Source organism: Miscanthus floridulus, chromosome 1, assembly GCF_019320115.1.
Source record: "Miscanthus floridulus cultivar M001 chromosome 1, ASM1932011v1, whole genome shotgun sequence".
NCBI lineage: Eukaryota > Viridiplantae > Streptophyta > Magnoliopsida > Poales > Poaceae > Miscanthus > Miscanthus floridulus.
The window spans coordinates 15802307-15826166 of NC_089580.1; the positions used below are offsets into that span (position 1 = coordinate 15802307).

Sequence of the window (23860 nt, forward strand, 5' to 3'; positions counted from 1 at the left end):
TGCATGCAAACTGGGTATCATGGACTACCCTTGACCTACCAACTACATTCTACGGTTATCCATGGGTAACCAGCCCAGGCATGGCATCTCTCTTGGATCCCTAGCTGATATCCACACATACTAGTGCCCAAGTTAACCCTCCACACATATTTGCTTGCTAGTGATTGCATTCTTCGTGAGATTGGAGTAATCCTAGTGCATTGCTTTGAGAGATTACATTGAGTTGCACTAGAGATCGTGGTTGTTGTGTGGTTTGCATGTTACTCTTGGTGGTTGCCGCCACTTCTGTCGAAACACTCAATTGAACATTGCGAGTTGCTCCTGAGATGAATGGTGAGGAGCCATTGGGTTCATCCCCATCAGAGGAGGCAAAGAACCACTCTAGTGGAAAAGACGCTTGGAGAGCGCCTTGTGTTCGAGCCGGCTCAAGATCAAGTGCTCACATTGGAGCCAACCTTGCAGGGTTATTGACTTGATAAAGCAGCGTGATTCTCGGGCTTGCCTCAATGTGGACGTGGGTGAGTGGCAAGTCACTGAACGTGATATATTTTTGTGTGATCCCTTGTGTGGTATCTTACCTCATCTCACTCTACTATCGTGCTTTATTTTGTGTTGTTGCAATTTCTAGAGTAGAGATATTAGGACTTGTCATCCTAGGAAGCAAATCGAGCCAGAACTATTCAATTCCAGCGCCCAAGACATAAACTAAGGTGGGAGTAATAATATTTTTCTTTATTTTTTTATCTTATTTTTTTTGAATAAGCGCGACAGGTCATAACTTGTAAAACATCAAGGAATATCATACTGTGAGAATAAAAAAAAACATAACGATACCCGTATATGTTCGAAACCTACAATGAAGATTTTTGTATGCAAAGGCAATAATGCAAAAGCAATAATGAAAATAAGATCTAAAGATCATTCATTTCTAATCTAAAATATAGATTTTATATTATTATATGCTCCCTCCGTCCTTTTTAATTGTCATTCTCACTTAGCGAGAAATCAAATGTACTCAACTTTGATTAAATATATACAAGAAAATATTAATATTTATGATATATAATTAATGTCATTAGGTTCTTTAGATCGTTGAATTTATTTTTATAATAATTTTTTTTGGAGAGAAAAACATTGTTAATATACCTAATCAAACTTAAGATTTTTTTTTGAGACGAATTAAACTTAAGAATTTAACCAGCATAAATATCATAGACGCGTTTACAAAGGAGCACAGAGAGTAGTCTAAAATCCAAAGTCTATGAGAACGATATGTGAACAGGCCCGCCGGCCTGACCCAGCCGTCGTATAGTATATAGTATGGAGACAAGCCCAATCAGGCTGCTTCTGAATTCTGATTCTTCTTTTTTTTCTCAAAAACAAAAAAGAATTCTGATTCTTCTCAACGCCTCCGCTAACTTCCTGCGAGCGCCCCCGCCCCGTCCCGCCGCTTCCACAACCTTCGAGATGCAATGCTCCAGCCACAGCTTCACGAGTCTCCCCGCTAGTGAGCCCTATAAAGTCCTGCTTTCGCTTAGACTATGTCTAACATGGCACTTATATAAACATCTAAACCCAAAATAAGCGGCAAGAGTTTTAAAATCAGTCTTCGACCGCGTTTGGCTGGCTGACCAGCGCTCTCATAATGGTACTGTTTACGTGAACAGTACTTCCAGATAAAATAGTATTTTTTTTTTCTTACGATAATAAGCCAGAATAGTATTTTTGTTTATTTTTCAGTTCTGTCGAACATATCGTTCAACAGAGTATCTATACATGAGACCTATTTTAAGTTGTTTGAGATGTATAACTCAAATATAGGTATTCTTTCTTATAGAAACTCATTTGTAGAAAGAAATTTTTTTAAGTTTTATTATTAAAGAAGATGCTGAATAGATATTAAACTTTTGTCAGTAACACCGCCTAAAGGACATATGTATCTGGCATTTTGGGCGTTGGAGATAGCCTTATCTCTTCCTCAACCTCTCGCCATTTCCTCCCCAGGGTTAAGCCCCAAAACCAAACCAAAATCCCATCGCCCACACACTCCAATCCACCCTTCTTCATCCCTCTTCCTTCCTAGGGTTTCGTGAACCCTCCTACTTGGTCAGGCGACCTCTCCTCGCACCGCCGTCAGCCCATGGCGACCACGACCTTCCCCACCTCGACCCCATTCTTCGCGGCCCACCACGAGGGCCCCCGCCGGAGCCGGCCCTCCATCTCCGCCGCGGTCTACGGCCGCGGCCGCCGGTGGCGCCCGCTGCGGGTGGCGTGCGAGAAGGTGGTGGGCATCGACCTGGGGACCACCAACTCCGCGGTGGCCGCTATGGAGGGCGGCAAGCCCACGATCGTGACCAACGCCGAGGGCGCGCGGACCACGCCCTCGGTGGTGGCCTACACCAAGTCCGGCGACCGCCTCGTCGGCCAGATCGCCAAGCGCCAGGCCGTGGTCAACCCGGAGAACACCTTCTTCTCCGTCAAGCGCTTCATCGGCCGCAAGATGAACGAGGTCGACGAGGAGTCCAAGCAGGTCTCGTATCGCGTCGTGAGGGACGACAACGGCAACGTCAAGCTCGATTGCCCGGCGATTGGCAAGCAGTTCGCAGCTGAGGAGATCTCCGCGCAGGTTTAACACTAATTCAGAATGTATCTGCAGTACCTCTGTTGGTTAGTTGGTACTCTGTTTCCTGGATTCTGACAGCGCAGTGTACACTTAATCAGTTATCTCAGCATAGTTGGTGCATTTAAATTGTATTATTATGCTAGACTAATGCTTCTACCAGTGGATAATTTGCCTTATAATATGCTTCTACCAGTCGATAATTTGCCTTGTAATTTAGTGGACTTTCGTGATATTAGAATTATTATGCAGCATTTGCTTTTAAAAAATCGGTGCTGCTAGTTCAATGACCATCGGTTAGCCATAATTACCATGAAAATTAAATTGCTATCATGGCTAATTAGTTTTCTTTCTGTTGGTTGCTCGATGGGAGTCCAATATTTTGCCTTAGATTTCCTGTATGTGCCTCAAATTCAAAGCATGGTTGATGCCTTGATGGTTGTTTCGTCACTTAAGTGGTTGAATCTCACAAGTTCTGTCACATAGTATTGGGCATTTCTGTTTTTGTGACATAATATTCATATGCTTTGCTCTGCATGTCATCCATATTTCTTATGGTAATTCTGTTGATAATAAGAATCGAAACAGATATGACTAGCCTTTGAAACTAACTGTTATGCAAGATGTACTTTTGATTGTACATACTGTTTCTGATCCAGGCTGCTGTACATTTTTTGTCTTGTAGGTGCTGAGAAAGCTGGTGGATGATGCATCAAAGTTTTTGAATGACAAGGTCACAAAGGCAGTGATCACAGTCCCTGCTTACTTCAACGATTCACAAAGGACAGCGACCAAAGATGCTGGCCGCATTGCTGGGCTGGAGGTTCTGCGTATTATAAATGAACCTACCGCCGCATCGCTAGCGTATGGTTTTGAGAAAAAGAACAATGAAACAATTCTGGTTTTTGACCTCGGAGGTGGCACCTTCGATGTTTCAGGTATCTGTCCTGTTTGGTGTTCTTGTGAATACCTACTTCTTAGAGATTTTTAGACTAAAGACCAAGTTATTCCTGCGTGATTAGCTCTCCACAGCCATCTGTCTGTTCACATTTATCACATAATTTATAATTTTAGGTAGCTTTATAGAGTGTTGCAGTACATACCCTATAGGAGGTTTAAAAAACAGACACTAAACCTTTTGCCTGGAAAGATTTGGGCTACATTCTTTGTCAGTACAGTTGTAATGTGACAGCAAGTTGGGAGACATGTTATAGTATTATGTTATGCTCATATGTAGCCATGTAGTCCCATTTGGAACATGGAAGTCAAAAGGGAATACTGGGTTTTATGAAAATGGTGGGGGTGGAGTCCTGTGGAGATGAAGAATAGTAATATGGGAGAGGTATGATCAGATGGTTCATACAGAATTACATGAGAATCTTGGTGGACAAAAGAATCTCAAATAAAATCCTAAACAAATCCCTAGCAAACCCTAAAACCGAAAGGTGTCACGTACCATGGAAGTTTGACCATATTATCATATTCCACATTTTTTTGTTGTAATTCCATTGACTTGTTGAGAGATGTTTTAAATGAAATTGTTGGTTCCACTTGGATCATATATTCCCTTGATATTTTCAGTTCTTGAAGTTGGTGATGGTGTTTTTGAGGTGCTGTCTACATCGGGTGATACTCACCTTGGTGGTGATGACTTTGACAAGGTTAGTCAATGGTTATATTTTTTCAACAGCAAATGCATTTTTTTTACTGCAATTCTAAAGGTTTCTTCATTTTTCTTTCTTCCCCTATCTCTTGGCACACAAAAATCCTTGCTTCCTTCGCTTTGTAATCTCATGTCAGTGGCTATCCATCAATAGGGTATTTGCAGCTACATGTTTAACTTTTTCTTATAAAAAAACATGTACTACCTGTTATAAGATGTCATATGTATGACATGAACCTTAGAGAGCTGTGACAACTAATAATGTATGCAAAAGTATCTTTTTTTTATATGTTCTTCAACCATACACACAAAAAGTAGCTATTTGAGACTCTGACAATGTGTGGATCAAGAGAACAAATGTAGTTTTTGGATTGAGTAATTTAGTTACACTACAGGGTGCATATTGATGTTGTCACAGTGTGTTCTTGATTTCTTGGTATTGTATATGTTATTTGTGTTAGTTCTTCTGGGAGCTCACAGTTAGCATTACCATCAGCGCTTACCAATGCAGTGTGCCAATGTCTAAATTGTGCACCAAGTATTTTATGCTCTTTCTTTTCAATGAGATTATATACACTAGTCATTATGATTTTTAGAATCCACTATTTGTAAAATATGTTAAATTTTGGTGGGATCAAAGTGGTAAGCAAAACTACATATTCTGGGATTTATAGGGATTGATAGTGCAACTGCTAATATACTTTGAACTTGATTTGGTAATTTCTTTCCTGTGGAACAGTAATCATAAGTGGTACAGTAATCTTAAGTGGTTGCTGTGCATGTCATAACTCAAAGCTTCTGCAAAACGCATGTCTTTATAATGCCATGTATGCTTTCAGAGAATTGTCGATTGGCTCGCTGGAAACTTCAAGAATGATGAGGGCATTGACTTGCTAAAAGATAAGCAAGCTCTGCAGCGATTGACAGAAGCAGCTGAGAAGGCAAAGATGGAGCTGTCATCTTTGACCCAAACAAACATAAGGTTCTTTATTCTCAGCACTAACATCCTTAAAGCTTGTTTTTTTTTGCTTGCTCTGTTCTAATTTTTTATTTGTTCCTTCAGCTTGCCTTTTATTACAGCTACTGTAGATGGCCCCAAGCATATTGAGACTACTCTTACCAGGGCTAAATTTGAAGAGCTATGCTCAGATCTCCTTGACAGGTACATAATTATGGCCCATGATAGCATAGTCAGATCAAAGATTATAGATGTACATAATTTTGCATGTTTCTGACAGCTACTAGCATTTGGTTAAATATGGTCCGATTGGATTGAAGATAGAACTTGTTGCTGATATATATTTTTTGTCAAACTGTCATTCAGGCTGAGGACCCCTGTGGACAATGCCCTTAGAGATGCAAAGTTGCAATTCAAAGATATTGATGAAGTTATTCTTGTTGGTGGCTCAACTAGAATACCAGCCGTTCAGGAGCTTGTCAAGAAAATGACAGGAAAGGACCCCAATGTGACAGTCAACCCTGATGAGGTTGTTGCACTTGGAGCAGCTGTGCAGGTCAGTTCACAAGCAACTCTTGTTTGGTTAACTAACTTATGTTTGGAAGTATGCTACCAAACATGTCACAACGCTGTATTGAGAATGGTATTCTCGCAAAATTCTGTCCAAACCATAGAAATGAGAACATTACACTGTCCTTGTTGACAGATTTTGGAGATGAGCAATGCCCTAGTGTATGTTGTAGCTTGGAGTTACTCCTACATTGCATTATGGAATGTTTTTTTCTGAGTGCCAAGTTTTTTACTGCAGGCTGGAGTTTTGTCTGGTGATGTTAGCGACATTGTCCTCCTTGATGTGACCCCCTTGTCCCTTGGTTTGGAGACACTGGGTGGTGTTATGACCAAGATTATCCCACGGAACACGACTCTGCCTACCTCGAAGTCAGAAGTTTTCTCAACGGCTGCTGATGGCCAGACGAGTGTGGAGATCAATGTTCTCCAAGGAGAAAGAGAGTTTGTGAGAGACAACAAGTCTCTTGGTAGCTTCCGGCTTGATGGAATCCCTCCTGCCCCACGTGGTGTTCCGCAGATTGAAGTCAAGTTTGATATTGATGCTAACGGTATCCTTTCTGTCACTGCTGTGGACAAGGGTACAGGGAAGAAGCAGGATATTACAATTACTGGGGCCAGCACTCTGCCAAAGGATGAGGTATGTCTTGAGCAAGTGATGTACTGTAATGTTTTAAGCAATTTTTTTTTAGTACTTTAGGTCTCACTCCTTTTGATACTGTTCAATGTTTCTGATCAATTGGATTTGTATCAATCAAAAACTGTCTAGGTGGAGAGGATGGTTGACGAAGCTGAGAAGTTTGCAAAGGAGGACAAGGAGAAGAGAGACGCCATTGACACCAAGAACCAAGCCGAGTCAGTCATCTACCAGACCGAGAAGCAACTGAAGGAACTAGGGGACAAGGTCCCAGGTGAAGTCAAGGGGAAGGTCGAGTCAAAGCTGCAAGAGCTCAAGGATGCTGTTGCTGGTGGCTCCACACAGACGATGAAGGACGCCATCAGTGCATTGAACCAGGAAGTCATGCAGATTGGGCAGTCCCTCTACAGCCAGCAGGGTGCCCCAGGCGCAGGACCTGCCCCAGGTGCTGATGCTTCTGCTGGCTCTGCTGAGAAGCCAGGCGACGAAGGCGATGTAATAGACGCTGATTTTACTGACAGCAAGTGAGAGGCATGCTGGGTTTAGATGGAGGTGGTTCGCCGGGGGCTGTTTTGCTGCGAGGGAGGCATTTGTTTCCACAAGATCGTGTAGGATGTGGGTGTGTACTTTTTGGTAGATTGGCACCTTGTTTCCTTTAGAGTTCTGGATGAAGGTGAGTTCGGGAAAGCTCAGATGTTTAACTGTCCTGAATATACATAGGCCTTTTTCTTTTGTTATATCAAGAGCCTTCGACCTGGCAGTGCTTCTGGGTTAATCTGCATCTTCCATAACTTTCCTGGTGGCCGGTCATGGAGGCGACAGTGCCACACTGGCTGACCTAAGGATAAGCGTGGAGGAGACCGTGGCGGTCCAAAGGCAGGTGACAGGTGTCACGTACCTCGAGCAATAATAATGTTGTTATAGCATTTGCCTCCGATTCTCCGACTGTGTTCTAACACTCCGGCCTGGGTTAGAACACAGGGGCTTAAAACAGGATAACCAGTTCACGATTAGGGCTCCTAAAATGGGTCAAGTCTCGGTATGCCTTCGTAAGCAAAGGCTAGTCTTGGGTACATCTTGGCGAGCAGATGAGGTGATTATTGACCCTACGAGCAAAAGGTCCCGTGTATGCTGCGACGGTAATGTCACCGTCGGTGAGTACAGTAATGGCGACGTCAGCGTGCGGCGGCCTTCCTGTTGTGCTACAAGAGTTGGGCTTGGTAGTTGGCCCCGAACTGTGGTGCTGGCCTATTTCTGCAGAGAGATACCGAGCCCAATAATGAGATCTGCAGCAATGGCACTCTAAAAGAAGGGCACTGACATGACACCGTGAGACGATTGTGGACAACAACGAATATAATACCGTAGTTAAATTTGTCTTAAGGGGTATAAGCCCCATATACACTACGGTTAGATGTACAAGCCCCCTTGCGAATGCATCGTAAGTGCCGAAATCTACTATAAAATCACTTTGAGTTTGATTTCTCCGTTATAAATGGTTTTGTTGTGTATTTTGCCTATGTTTAATCTGAACTAACTTTTTTTTTATTTAGCACCAATGCATGATATCGAACAACGTTATATTTTGTGTGCTCTATATGACCTCTATTTTTGCAATTTCGTTGTCATCACTTTGAGTTTCTCGTTGCATGCTTAACCCACGTACTTAGGGCACGTACAACGCGCCGTCGAGTGCAGTCTGTATCCTGTAGTTTTTGTAAAAAACACCCTAGACCCAATCGCCAGCTAGAGGACCACTGTACAGAGTCGTCGTCTCGAGTCGACGGTGCGGATCCTGCTGCGGGGCGCGCTAGGATCCAGGTTTCGACGAGCGCGAGGTGGATGCTGCGCACCAAAAATCCGTCTCCATATCTCTACGACTCTACCCGGTCAGCGGCAACAGAGACGGCGATGGCGGCCGATACCCTTGGTCGCGGAAGCAGCTCGGCAGCGGGAGCAGTGATGGCGGCGTGCCCCGTTGTTTGCGGTATGGGCGCAGCGGCAGCACCCATCACCGCCGGTCACGGCAACGGCGGCCTCCTACATGACGCGGTTGACGAGATGTCGATGTCTCCCTCGCCTTACGCCGCCGTCAAGAGAGAAATCAACGTCGAGGAGCCCACGCTCACACGCCAACGCTCCGGCGGCACAACGCAACTCAGCGGCAACCGAAGGCACGACTCCTTCAAGGAGACCTACAGAATGTCGTTCGTGCCTTCCTGGTAAGCAACAATGCCTGAAAAAATTCCGATTTCTTTGTTTGGCTTAGCTGGCGTTTCTTATGTAAACGAGGTGCTCGATGAAATGTGGCCATGGAGATCCATCGGCTTGCCGAGGACAACCAGCAACACAATGGTACACATAAATTTTTTTTACGCTTGATCATGACTACATGCAGGCATTAAAGAATCAACAGACAGACAAACAAATAACCCATTATACGCGTCGTCTGTATAGCCATCTGTATGTGGTATGACATCATCATTACATGCCCTTATGATAATGACGGTAGGGAATTACAACAACCATGCAGGGCCTATCAAGAATTAATGACTAAAGATGTGCATGCAGCCCGTGGGCCAAAGGCCCGGCCCAAAGCACGGTTATTGGGCCCGACCCGAGCACGGCACGGCTCGAACGCTAACTGGGCCCGTGCCGGCCCAAAGCCCGTAGCAGGCCGGGCTTGGGCTGAGGCCTCGGCCCGCCGGGCGGCCCGGCCTGGCCCGTTTTACAACGGCCGGCCCGGTGGAGGCCCGACAGCTGGAGGGGCTATATAAGCCCCCCCCGCCCCGGCGGACCCCCACCTTCGGCCATTCCCCCTCACTCCGCCCGCGCCCGCAACCGTTCGCCCACCACCCGCCCACCCTCGCCTCTGAGCTCTGAAACCCTAACCCTAATCCCCACCTCGCCTCGCCTCTCGCCGCCGGTCGCCGCCCGCCGCCCACCGTCGACCACCTCCCAGGCTACCGCTGCCGTCGTCCACCTCCTAGGCTACCGCTGTCGACGACGGATGTTGAGATCTCCTCTTCTCTGATCTCTCCCCCCTCCTCGTCTTACTTCTTCCTCCCTACCTCTCTGACTAGTTTGACTCTCTGTCTCTCTCTGACCGGATCTTGGGATCTCCTTTTGTCTCCCCCCTCTTCTCCGTCTCGTCTTCGTCTTCTTTTCCATTTCTCCGGCGTCGGGCTCCGTCTCCATGCAGGCAAGTACCTCTAACCCTAACCCTAACCCTAGATCTAGTAGGCAATCACACGGACCCTAATCCATTTCTTGGTGTTTTTGGTTCACAGGTCGCCGGTGTGTAGCTGGTGCCGTAGGAGGCGTTGAGGGACGGTGCCGGTTGGGTGGGTGCCATCTGCCATGGCCGGCTCTGAGTCCGCTGATGGTGACGATGGTCCAACCATCAACGACGAGCTCAGGGCCATAGGGCAGATCCCCGATGACGAAGACGACATGGGAGATGCTGCTCATCTCTTGTTCGGTAGGAGTGCTGTTCCGACCAACCGAGACGATGCAGTGGCTAGTGCTGCGGCCACCAGCGATGCAGCATCTCTGGCTTCGTCCACCACTAGTAAGTGCCGATCCCCTGTCTGGGCTAACTTTGATGAAATCATAGAGACAGTGGACGGTGAGGTACGTGTTGTTGCTATTTGTAAGCTTTGTAAGTCTTATTTGTCTGGTAAATCTGCTAATAGCACTGGTCATTTGAAAAGACATATGTGAAGGGACCGTGACGCCTAAGAGGGGGGGTGAATTAGGCAACTTAAAATTCTAACTTCAAAACTATGGCCTCTTTTTCTAACCCTAGCAAAAACCTATGCAATAGATAAACTATCTAGATGTGCAACTATAGTTTTGCTAGTGTATAGCTATCTCTACCGCAAACGTAGTAAAGTAAACAATGTAAATGCGGAAGCTAAAGAGCAAGGTAGAGATATGCAAACTCCCATCGACGACTCTGGTATTTTTACCGAGGTATTGAGAAGCGCGCAAGCTTCCCCCTAGTCCTCGTTGGAGCCCCTCGCAAGGGCCAAGCTCCTGGTCGGGTAACTCCGTGGATAGCCTCGGGCCTTCCCCACGCGCAAGTGGGTCTCCGATGTGCCTCTCGGCAAGCCTCTCCCGGATGCTCCCTGCCATCTTCACTATCAAGCTTCTGGCCGAAACACCGCGGGCCTTGTTCCCTCTGGTACACGGTGGCGGTCACACCACAAACGCGGTTGGTGTGATCTCACAAGACTTCAAGCCCCTCTGATGTACAACACTTGTGCTCGCAAGCATGGGGTGGCAAGAGGTATGCAAACCTCACTAAACACTAGGCATAAACCTAGAGCAAACGCATAAGCGGTGGTCTAATCAACCTAAGCACTTCGCAAGGCACTTATGCTAATCACCTAATAAAACACTAAGCACTATACAAGTGGAGATCACTAAAATGGTGTATCAACACCCTTGGTATGTTTCCTCAGCTCCACCATACTCAAATGGCCGGTTGGGGGTTGTATTTATAAGCCCCACTGAGAAAGTAGCCGTTGGGGTCGAGTTCCTACGAAACTGCTACTGACCGGACGCTGAATCGTCCTGACCGGACGCGTCCGGTCGTCCTGACCGTTGAGCCGACAAAACACTGATCGGACGCTGGCTAGCGTCCGGTCGCCTGCCACCGGACGCGTCCGATCATAGATATGCCGCTCTAGAACCTTTCTGTACTCGATCGGATGCTGCGTTCCTGCGTCCGATTGGTTGCCGCCAGCGTCCGGTCCTCGCGTCCGGTCGCCTGTCTACCGAGCCACCGGTCTAGCGTCCGGTCGCGTTTCCAGCGTCCGGTCCTTGCGTCCGGTCGCATCTACGAGCTCGTTTCTTCATGATCTTGCGTACGGCTTGGTTCCTATCTTCATGCTTGGACTTTGCTTGATCTCTTGGGTCTTTTCTTGTGCTCCTAAGGTCTTGCTTAAGGTGTTGATCATCGGATCATCACATCGCCTTCGTCCAAGTCATGTCTTGCACCCTGTTGGACTACAAAACAAACACTTGCAAATTCATTAGTCCAATTTGGTTGTGTTGGTCATCAAACACCAAATCCAAAGTAAATGGGCCAAGGGTCTATTTTCCTAACAATATGCTCTCATGCAAGAAGAAAACAGAACAGGCTAATTTGGTTCAAACTAGGCTTGCTTTGAATCCTGATGGGTCTTATAGGAACTGGGAATATATGCCTGATGTTGCTAGAGCTGAGCTTTGCCGTTTGATTGCTAGATTAGATCTGCCTTTATCTATTGCTGACAATGATGCTTGGGATTATTACATTCAGCGTGCTCACAATCCTAGATACAAGAGAGTGTCTAGATTCACCACATCTAGAGATCTTTCTAAGCTTTTCAATAAAAAACTACATCACCTAAAAAATGAAGTAATGCCTGGTGTGTCTTCTGTTTGTTTGACATCTGATATCTGGTCTGGCAATGCTAAGGAAGATTATATCACTGTTGTTGCTCACTACATTACTTCTAAGTGGGAACTTAAGAAAGCTGTTATTGGCTTTAAACTGATTAAAGTGACTCATAGTGGTATTAACATTGCTGAAATTATTGCTGGTGTGCTTGGAGATTGGGGCCTACTTGACAAAGTTTTCTCTGTTAGCCTTGATAATGCATCTACTAATACATCTGCTATGCTTACTTTGAGTCCTCTGCTTGCTTGTTACTTGGGTTATGATATTGATCCATTGAATCCTAGTAAAAAGATTTATCATGTTGTGCATCAGAGATGTGCTTGCCATATAATTAATTTGATTGTTAAATCTGGTTTGAAAAGGCTTAAACCACACATAGAGGTTTTTAGGACTGCAATTAACTTTCTGAATTCATCTAATCATCGCATTGCACAATTCAAAAACTACTGCATTGCTAAGGGTATGCGGCCTCGCAAATTTGCTTTGGATATGGATGTTAGATGGAACTCAACCTACCTTATGCTAAAACATCTCATGCCATATAGATCTGTGTTTTCTGTGTTCATCAATTCTCAGTCTGGCTATCCTCTATTGAATGAACAGCATTGGTATATTGCTGACAAGGTATTGCAGTTCCTTGAGTTGTTCTATGATTCAACTGTTGTACTTTCTGGTGTTTATTACCCCACTAGTCCTTTGGTACTACATCACATACTTGAGATTGCATCCCATCTGCATGAATTTGAACATGATAATACTCTTGCTGCTGTAGTTGTGCCAATGAAGAATAAATTTCAGTATTGGAAGAATATACCACTGTTATACTCTTTTGCATTTATTCTGGACCCAAGGGCTAAGTTGAAAGGTCTGGGAAATGTGCTTGACTTGCTTGCTCTAAGTAACAATATGAGTTATATTGATTACTTTGCTGAGGTTAAATCTGAGTTGCATAAACTCTATGACAAGTATGAATCTAAGTTTGGTGCTGCTAGGCTAGCTAGAACCACCCATCCATCTGGACTGATAGGTAAGAGAAAGCAGGCATGGGGCAAAATTTTTGGAGGATCAGTTTCTTCTGGTCCTTCAAGTGCATCTGCAGGATCTATTGTGCCTCCTGGTCTCTCTGAGCTCACTGTTTACCTTGACAGTGACAATATTGTGGCATATGATGATGACTTTGATATCCTCAATTGGTGGCATGAGCATAAACTAACCTATCCAGTTCTCTGTACCTTGGCTAAAGATATTATGACTGTTCCTGTATCAACTACTTCTTCGGAGTCTACCTTTAGTCTTACTGGTAGGATCATTGAGGAGCAGTGACGGCGATTGGGCGCGAACAGCGTGGAGATGCTAATCTATGTCAAAGACTGGGAGCTAGGTGAATCCGGTGGACAACACACTGTGGAGGACAAAGAGCTAGAAGAGTACTTCAAAGAGCAGTACCTTGATGATGAAGCTGGTGGATCATCTACTGCTGGTGATGGTTGACTGCTGAGAGCTGAGAGCCTGAGAGGCTGTGAGTGCGACTTTAGTTGTGAGAGTTGAGACATTTGAGCTAGCTGGTTTGTAATAACTTTGAATAATTTGAACATTTTAATTTATCGAGTTGGCCATACTCTTTTCCTTTCTAAAGTTTTATCTCGCGAGGTGTGAGTTTTACCTAGAAAGGTTTTTCATGAGGCGGCATTGCACAAACAGTTCAAATCTTTTGTCATCTGGTGTTTCTGTGATTGTTGAATATGAATATGTGAACCTGTGATTGTTTGAAGTTTGAACCTGTGATTGTGCTGTTTGAAATATGGTGTTTACTGTGTAACGGGCTATGGGCTGGCCCGATGGACCAGTGGGCCGCGGGCTCAACGGGCTGGCACGGCCCGATATTCGGCCCACGGGCCGTGCCTGGGCCGTCCACCAGGCACGATGGACTGTTCAGGCACGGCCCGGTGGCCCGGCGGGCCAAAAGGGCCCGAGCCCGATCGGGCCGTGCCTGGCCCGAGCTCGGGCCGTGCCTGGCCCGGGCTCAGGCCGTGCCGGGCCGTGCTGGCCCATTGCTCATCTTTATTAATGACCATTAGTCGTCCACTGCTACGGCCCGAGCCCGGGCTCGGGCCATGCCGGGCCGTGCTGGCCCATTGCTCATCTTTATTAATGACCATTAGTCGTCCACTGCTTATACAATGGCAGTGAAAACTGAACTCGTTGAGCACATCGAGGGGTTCAAGAACGAAATCAAAACATATATACCGAAGTCGCTTGGAGTCATTTTGTGGGCTAAACGGGGTAAAACAAAATGGCTTCGCTTAGGGCGGAGTCCCTTAAATCGTGTTGTCACAAAAGATACGTGGAGGGTGGAGCAAAAAATAGTGGCTTCACCTCGCTTTGGTGGGCCCTGTATATGATTCCGTGAGAGCATGGTTTAAAGAGTTATATATGTGAAACTGTTTTGTCAAATGGTTTATTAAAATGGTGGCTCCAGCTCCACCGATGAAGCTATTTATAGAGCTAAAGCTAAAAATAATAGCTTCACCGGTGTAGTAGAGCCGTGCCAAACGGGACGGCGCAGTTTGCAACAAAATGACTCGTAGCCTCGTAGGGATGTAGAAACCAAAGTCAGTTTGCAACAAAATGACTCGTAGCCTCATAGGGATGTAGAAACCAAAGTGAAAGGGGTTTATGCAATTTCACCATAGCATTACATAAACGCCAACACGTGAATGCATACATGGTACACTGAGCTTGTTCCAGGGGTACGGTGCGTGCCGAAAAGTCGATCTCCATTTCTCAACTAGCCCACGGGCAACGCCGGCTCAGGGACGTAGGGAGTAGCACAGAGCATGAGAGGGTTCTTCCTCCGAACGCCGAGCCCCATGGCCTCCTCCATGTTGAGCTCGTCCATGCCGGGGGGAAGCCTCCAGTCGAAGTGGTACATGAGCTGCAGCAGCGCCAGCTCCATGCCGGCCAGCCCGTAGTTGTAGCCAGGGCACATCCGGCGGCCGGCCCCGAACGGCGTGAACTCGAAGTGGAGGCCGTAGAAGTCGACGGCGCCGTCCTCGGCGAACCGCTCCGGCCTGAACTCCTCGGGGTCCTTCCAGTAGCGCGGGTCCCGCGAGATCGCCCACGCGTTGACGACGATCCGCGACCCGCCCGGCACCACGTAGCCGCCGAGCTCCGCCGTGTCGATGCTCTCCCTGGGCACCAGCAGCGGCGCCGCCGGGTGCAGCCGGATCGCCTCCTTCATGACCAGCTTCAGGTACTTGAGGTCGCTGCTGCGGAGGTCCGTCTCTGTGATGGTCTCCTTCCCGCGGAACGTGCGCCGGATCTCCTCCTGCAGCTTCTTCATCACGCGCGGGTTGCGCACGATCTCCGACATGGCCCACTCCGTCGACGAGCCGGACGTGCCCGTGCCGCCGGCGAACATATCCTGTGTGTGTATCGTATATATATTAGATACTCGGTATTGTACGTCAGAACGTACGTACGGTGTTGCATGCAGAACAATTTTTGTTCGATGGAATCGAATCACAAACCAAAAGATAATAAAGAAGAAAAAGAAGGGAGGAGATGCAGTACTAAAGAACTAGAGATACCAGGACGACAGCTTTGATGGCGTTGTCCGTGACAGAGAAGCCCCACGCGTCGTCGTTCTTCTGCAACGTGAGCATGACGTCGACGACGTTCTCGTCGACGACCTCCTTCCCGGCGGACACCATCCGGGCGCGCTCCCGGCGCCTCTTGTCGATGATGTCGACGAGTATGGCGTCGAACGTGCGGTGTATCTCCCGGAGCTTGCGCTTCATCCCGGTGAGCTCGCCGAGCACGTCCCTGAGCCTCGGGAACAGGTCCGGCACATTGAAGCCGCTGGACAGGCCGATGACGCGCTTGATGGCGTCCTGGAACACGGGCATGTCGGGGCGCACCTCCCCGAACGACGACCTCGAGATGGTGCGGCTGCTGATGTCGTACAGCATCTTGGTGAGGTTCACCGGCGCGCCCGCGGCGGCGGCGGCGGCGCGGATGGCGTCCACCTGCCGCGCCACCTCCTCCTCGCGGATGTGCTGGAAGGAGAGGATCCGCTTGGGGCTGAGCACCTCCTGGATGCACAGCTTGCGGATCTTGCGCCAGTAGTCGCTGGTGGGCGCGAAGATGATGTCGGCCCAGCCGTAGCCGCAGATGCCGCCCACCAGCAGCCGCGGCCGGTTCGCGAAGTTTGGGTCCTGCACCTTGAGCACCTCGCGCGCCAGCTCCCGTGAGGTGACCACCACCAGCGGCATGGTGGGACCGATCTTGAGCATCATGATGGGCCCGTGCACGGCCGCCAGGTCACGCAGGCGGCGGTGCACCAGCGTGTTCACCACGTGGTGCACGCTCCCGATCACCGGCAGCGTGCGCGGCCCCGGCGGCAGGCGACGACGACGGGAGGCCCCCGCATGAAGGAACGTCAGGATGGACACGGCCAGCAGCGCCAGGAGGATGGCGTTGTACATGCTGTCGTCCATGCTGCCGTCAGATGGATATCACAGCTGGACAGTCTGTCCAAGTGATGTCGCTGATATATCGATCGACCCGAGCTATAGGTAGGCTATTAGAACGCTCAGTGGTCTAAGGCTGGGGCTCTCAGCTGTATTTATAGCTGCGTTCCTCGCGGATGCGAGCTGGTACGTGTGGCCGCGCATGAGAGTGTGACATATTTTATAATCGATTTCACTTTCGTGATCTTCGGTTAGAACGGTTGGTTGGTCCATTGTTACGTTCGGGCCAATTGGAGCACGTATGCGTAAGCGTAATAAAGTTACTAGTACTTGTAATCAAGATTAGATTTACCTGACTAGTCCTTAGGCAGTACATACAAAGAAGTCTAGTAATTTCTAGAGAGATAGTATACTTAATTTAAATAGTTAACTGAGAGTGATCGAAGGCCAAATAGGGCGCCGTCGTTTAACACTAGGCGCGCACTCTGGCTCCGTGCAGAAGCAGAGCAATTGAATACGAGTTTATCGAGTTGACGTACTGCAGATCACCTCCCCCAGCAGTAGAGGTTTGACCCTTCAGTTTCAGTGCCACGTACTTTGGTGGTCGATTCCGGAGGCTACGATGTAAATTTAGGATTAGGACGACATTGATGATGGTTGAATTTTTCATGCCCACATCGTAAAACCAGCCTGTATATCATTTCGGGCTCAACAATAACTGCTAGTAGTATTTTTAAGCGGCATAATTATTATAGATTTGCTAACAACAAATCAATCTCAGTCAGCAAGGCTTTTAGTTTGCACTCAGTAACTGAAATGTTCAATCTTCCCTTGTCCCAAATTGCCTTTGATCAAGTGCAAACACTCCAGCAGATGATGCAAGCAACAAATTTAGAAGTTGAAGATGATATCTGAGCATACAGTGGGGGCTCCACCAAATTCGTCTCCTCAAAAATGTACAAAAAGCTGATTGGACACCACCCAAATGATCCAGATTACAGATGGATATGGAAAAGCTACTGCTAGCCTAAACATAAGATCTTCTCTTGGTTACTCCTAAAAGATAGATTAAGTATAAGGAACATTTTGAGAAGAAAACACATGCATATTGATAACTACAATTGTGTACTCTGTAACCAAGGGGCTGAAGAAACAACTGAGCATATATTCCTCCACTGTCCTTTTGCACAACAATGCTACGGGCTGTTCAATTTGGTAGTCTCAACTGACAGTGGTGTCATCGATAACTTCAATGCTATCAAGAGCCAACTGCACTCACAGTTTTCCATGGAGGCAATCATCTTGATATGTTGGACAATCTGGACAGCTAGGAATGAGTTAATTTTCAAGGCCAACCAAATCAATTTGCAGGACTGCAGACGCAATTTCTTCAGAGAAGTAAAGCTGGTGGGGCTGAGAGTGAAGTCAAGTCTTTCTTTACAGTTTGATCAATGGATAGACCCTTTAGAAACGATCTAAGTCCTATATTTTGCTTTATTTTCTTTGTCTCCTTCTTTGTTTCCTAATCCCCCCCCCCCCCCCCCCCCCCCCCCTCCTCCCCTTCTCTTTGTTTGTAAAACTCTGTTGTTTTTTCCGATTTCAATAAATTACCTGTAGGGGCTACGGCCCCTCTAGTTTCGTAAAAAAAAAATAAGTTTAAGGTTGACAACTAATGAAAATTACCTACATTTGCTTTGTGTCTTAAGTATTTGTTCATGTTCTAGCATAATAATATACATATGGGTTTAATCTTTATCCATATTTTGAATGTCTTTGCATCATTTTTTTAATCTTTTTCTCTTTGTATCTTCATGTTGTTCTAATGTATTTTATTGAAATTTTGGCTTGAGCTTTGTTAATTCTTGTTGCATTGCAACCTATATAATTTGATGTATAGGCTGCAATGCAATAAGAATTAACAAAGTGTCCTAACTTCGTTCATGAATCATCAGGATTTTCGTTTTTCCGGTTTCCACTCCTAACCTATATAATTTGATGTTATCTTCGGCACCATAGTATGTGACTCACTATTTGGCTCCCCACATGTCCGAATTTTTTGTTTTTATCCCTTTTTTTGAAAAAATTTCACAAATATGCCCCTGGAGGTATGATTTCAAAACTGGATTCTTAACTCGGCGCCATCGTTGCTAGAGCCGAGCTTACACGTCTCGGCGCCATCGTTGCTGGCGCCGAGGTTTTGGGCTCGACGTAGACGTGGCGGTGACTTGACAGACAGCTTGGCGCTGTAGATCCTAGCGCCGAGCTTGGCGCCGTCGATCCTGATGCCGAGCTTGGCATCGTAGATCTTGGCGCCAAGCTTGGCGCCGAGAACGGCACCAAGATCTATGGTGCTGAGGTGGTGTTTTAACCCGCCCCCCAACCTTCCTGTCCGAGCCTTCTTCCTCTTCTTTCTCCTCCCTCTCGGGTTTTTTCTCTCCCCACTTCGCCCTACCTCATGAATTGGCATATTGGACCTTGGAAACTTTGATTTGGTCCATAGATCTTCGAGAGCAAGGTATCCTCGCTCCCTCCTAATTTTTGTTCACATCGATTCGGTATATATTAGTCGGATTTTTCAACTTAAGAATCGATATTACTTAGGGTTTCATACAATTTTAATATTTATATTATACAACCGTAGGATGCCAAGACGTGGAAAAGCTAGCAAACCAAGGTAACCTCAGCGCACGTTGTTATGTTATGGGTTCATTGTTGTCCGATAAAATGGGAAACCCTAGGTGTAGGGTTTAATGTTAATTGATTTCGGTTCTTAGAACGAAAATGGCTAAATTGTAGTTATGGCCGGATGACCGAAAATGCCTTCGACCCATTACCTCTGCGTAGTGGTGTTCCAGTGCCCATGTGCTTTTGCGACGATCCTTGCAAGGTAGCCAAGTCCGATGAAGAGGACACGTATAGGCAGAGGTATTGGATGTGTTCCAATTTTGCGTTTGAGCCTACACTTCGTCAGCGCCGCATTAACAAGATGATGAGGAATTGATGTTTGTGTCATATGACATCTTGCATGATTTTTTTATTTTGTAATAATTGCATTTTTTGCGGACCCCTCCACCGCTTTATGATTTTGAGCAGTGGATCGACACTGAGATTAAGCCTGAAGACAAGGAATGGATGCAGAAACTGTTGCGGTGGGAGGCAGAGGACAAGAAGATGATGGAGAAGAGACACGGAGAGGAGGCTACAAAAAAGGAGCACAAGGAAGAGGAGGAAAGGAGGCATGTTGCTGCGTACAGAGAGGAGAGGGAGAAGAAGCTTGAGCATGCACGACGAGCGAAAGCAACGATGGAGGAGAATCCCGATGTCTTGAGGAAGGGAAAGTGGCCTCGTTGCACTCAGTAGTCTTCATGACTTGCTAGTTCTATGGTTTATTCATGAACAATATTGTCTACTATCGGCACGTACTGTCAAGTATTATTGTGTTGTTTAATGTGATATAGTATTGGACTTTTCATTATGTAGTTGTTTTCATTATTTGTGGTCATAATATTCAGTATAACATTACGGACGTAGTGAAATGTGATCACGTGCTGCAAGCAAAACTTAATGAAGTAGGGCATTATATAATTCAACACACAAAACACATAAAATGGCATGTGAGAACATGTACCGAACTAGGGTACAGAGTTCCTTCGACTAAACCTAACATGCCTTAGGTAATTAAACCAAACAACAAACACATGGATGTGCCATGTGAATAAGATAGGATCGTCCTAGTAGTATGGCCACATAGCAAATTGTGTTGCACCTTCTCCACAGTAGCCTCCCATTGTTGGTGGTGGTGGTGGCGAGGGTGATGGCGGAGGCCCCTTGTTCTTGTAGTTAGGGTAGGTGCAATATGGATCATTACAAAGTGCCTCCTATGAATCAACACCATTGTTGTTGTTGTCCTATTCGTCGTCCTTGTAACCGCTGCTAACTTCCCTTTCTAGATCGAAGATACGGTCCTGTAGTTAGTAGATGTACTCCGCATGCAGATAAATAGGTCGAGGATCGATCCACCTAGTGATCCCACAGTTTTCTTCAGCCAAGGATTGACCCACCTAGTAGATGTATTCCTGCTCTTGATATTATAGTTGCGATGCCTAGCTACTGCCACCAAATGAGAACATAGAAAGTGGTATTGCCTTGGTTTACCACAAGTGCATGTGAAATCTTGGAGGATTACCACATGCATCCTCGACTCTCGAACCTCGCCGTTGGACATTGTACCGCCCCTATGCTTGACCTGATGAAAGGTCCTAATGGCTAGAGGGGGGGTGAATAGCCTAATAAAAATTTCTACAACAACACTTAATAAAATGGTTAGACAATTAGGAGGCGAAGCAAGTATTGCGCTAGCCTACTAAATATGCAAGCCACCTACCACAATTCTAGTTTAGATAGTATATGTAACCACACAATAGCTATACCACTAAACTAAATTGGTGTGCTCTCAAAAGCTAACTAAAGAGCCACACCACCCAAACTAATAAGCTCTCACAACTAGCTACACTAAAGAGCTTAATAACTAGTTTGCGGTAATATAAGAGTATGAGCAAGATTGTTATACCGTCGTGTCGTGAAAAGAACCAATCAATCACAATGATGAAAACCAATGTAGACCAATCACCTCAGAATCAAATGATGAACACAATAATTTTTTACCGAGGTTCACTTGCTTGCCGACAAGCTAGTCCTCGTTGTGGCGATTCACTCACTTGGAGGTTCACGCGCTAATTGGCTTCATACGCCAAACCCTCAATAGGGTTCCGTACAACCAATACAAGATGAGGATCACATAGGCCATGAGCAATTTATTAGAGTACCTTTTGGCTCTCCGCCGAGGAAAGGTCAAGAACCCCTCACAATCACCACGATCGGATCCGGAGACAATCACCACCTCCACTCAACGATCCTTGCTGCTCCAAGCCATCTAGGTGGCGGCAACCACCAAGAGTAACAAGCGAAATCCGCAGCAAAACACGAACACCAAGTGCCTCTAGATGCAATCACTCAAGCAATGCACTTGGATTCACTCCTAATCTTACTATGATGATGAATCAATGATAGAGATGAGTGGGAGGACTTTGGCTAAGCTCACAAGATTGCTATGTCAATGTAAATGGCTAAGAGAGTGAGCTTGAACCGGCAATGGGGCTTAAATAGAAGCCCCCACGAAATAGAGCCGTTATACCCCTTCACTGGGCATAACGTGGACTGACCGGACGCTCTGGTTAGTTAACCGGACACTGAGCCCCTAGCGTCTGGTCGCTCGCAGTCAGCCATGTGTCCTGACTTCAATGGTCATCAATCTTGACCAGACGCTGCGCCTGAGTTGACCAGACGCTGAACACCTAGCGTCCGGTCGTTTACAGTAAGGTTCTAAAACTGACTTTTGCCGACCGGACGCGTCCAGTCATACTCGACCGGACCCTGCCAGCGTCCGGTCACACTGTGACTTCTTACTATGCTGACCAACAACACGACCGAATGTATCCCTTCAGCGTTCGGTCGCTGAGCGACCTAGCGTCCGGTCCTTTGACCGACGCCAGTATCTTTGCGACCAACTCCATTTCATCTCAAACTTCTTTACCCTTGCTCAAATGTGCCAACCACCAAGTGTATCACCTTGTGCACATGTGTTAGCATATTTTCACAAACATTTTCAAGGGTGTTAGTTCTCCACTAGATCCTAAATGCATATGCACTGAGTTAGAGCATCTAGTGGCACTTTGATAACCGCATTCTGATACGAGTTTCACCCCTCTTAATAGTACGGCTATCAGACCTAAATGTGATCACACTCTCTAAGTGTCTTGATCACTAAAACAAAATAGCTCCTATGGTTTATACCTTTGCCTTGAACTTTTTGTTTTTCTCTTTCTTCTTTCCAAGTCCAAGCACTTGATCATCACCATGGCATCATCTTCATCATGCTATGATCTTTGTTTGCTTTGTAACTTGGAGTGTGCTACATATCTCATGATCACTTGATAAACTAAGTTAGCACTTAGGGTTTTATCAATTCACCAAAACCAAAACTAGAGCTTTCAATCTTCCCCTTTTTGGTAATTGATGATAACCCTTATACAAAAATATGAAATAAAATTCAATTGAATCCATGTTGCTTGCCCAAGCATATTTACTATGTGTAAAAGAATATGAACAAGTTTTATGAACCCCAAATGGTAGCAATTGCTCCCCCTACATATGTGCTAAGAGTTTGGATTGTAGCTTGCACATATGCTTAGATAGGAAATATAGGAGTCAATGTCTACCACATGATGCTAAGGTATAAGAGATGGACCTTTGAAGCGTGATACCAATCAGAGTGCACCATTATACCTTCCTTAGCACCATGATTAGCTTGATACCACTTGGAAACATACTTTGAAAAGATACCAATTGTAAAAGTTTACTTGGAAATGAAAGTTATCTAGTGATTTCATTTCATCATACAATCTTACAACTAGCATACATCACACAAGAATGGATATTTTAAATTTAGAACTTGTGCCATGCAAGCAAACATATGAAATGCACATTCAAATGCACCATACAAGTTCATGAGTTTGCTCCCCCTACTTGTGTGCTCAAAATTTTAATTTATTCATTTCATTTGTCATATTTCTCCCCTTATGTCGAGTTCTCCCCCTACCACTTGTATCTTTATTTCTCCCCTTTCACTATCTTTTCACTTATCTTTGTGCACTATCTCTCCCCCTTTATCTTTGTTTCACTTATATCTTTGTTTCTCTCCCCCTTTGTCATCAATGACCACAAAGACTTAAAACATAGATAGTACCACTTGTAGGGTCGAGATTATCAATGTCAATCAATGAAGTGAGGATCATTTTTCAAATTTGGTCCAATCTAGATCATTTACCAAAGATATTTAACTCGATTTGATCCAAGGATAAGCTTTTTCACACCTCCAAATAAGAGTTATCTTGTACCATGTTGAGTTAAATACTTAGAGTTCATTTTCTAGATCAAACACTAGGTTTACAAATAAGGGTTATCAAACACTAGGTTTACAAGCCCACAAACATATCATATGCTATCACTAGATCAAGTCAAGCATAGAGGCAATAGTGATACCATATAAACATCAAATTCATTTGATTTTCATGAATGAGCCTAATAAACTAGAACCACTTGAAAGGTCCTAATGAGATTGAAAATGTGACTAGATGCACTAAACATGTCCTTAGCAAGGATGTATGTCATGCCAATCAACTTTTACTTTGAATAGCTCGAAGGAGAGGCATGTCATGTTAGTGGGGGTGCATCAACACATATTTGAGAAATCCAATATGTTCAACTCATTCCTTAGCTTGCACAACCTTTTCTCATCCAATGGCTTGGTGAATATATCGGCAAGTTGATCTTCGGTGCCAACACTCTCAATGCTAATGGCCCCTTTTTGTTAGTGATCTCTTATGAAATGGTGGTGGACATCTATATGCTTTGTTCTTGCATGTTGAACTGGAT

General features: G+C 45.7%; 2 protein-coding genes across 2 annotated transcripts; one reads left to right on the forward strand and one right to left on the reverse strand.

Annotated features, from left to right (window-relative positions):
* The first annotated feature begins 1972 nt into the window (after positions 1-1972).
* On the forward strand, positions 1973-7220 carry LOC136549224 (heat shock 70 kDa protein 6, chloroplastic-like). The gene is made up of 8 exons (XM_066540494.1): positions 1973-2626; positions 3306-3558; positions 4202-4281; positions 5123-5265; positions 5347-5445; positions 5608-5797; positions 6050-6448; positions 6578-7220. Exons 1-8 carry the CDS (start codon positions 2141-2143, stop codon positions 6971-6973), a joined length of 2046 nt encoding a protein of 681 aa, XP_066396591.1. The 5' UTR covers positions 1973-2140; the 3' UTR covers positions 6974-7220.
* A 7430-nt stretch (positions 7221-14650) lies between these two features.
* On the reverse strand, positions 14651-16398 carry LOC136474151 (premnaspirodiene oxygenase-like). The gene is made up of 2 exons (XM_066471751.1): positions 15485-16398; positions 14651-15318 (listed from the first exon to the last, which is right to left on the reverse strand). Exons 1-2 carry the CDS (start codon positions 16391-16393, stop codon positions 14683-14685), a joined length of 1545 nt encoding a protein of 514 aa, XP_066327848.1. The 5' UTR covers positions 16394-16398; the 3' UTR covers positions 14651-14682.
* Positions 16399-23860: the final 7462 nt, after the last annotated feature.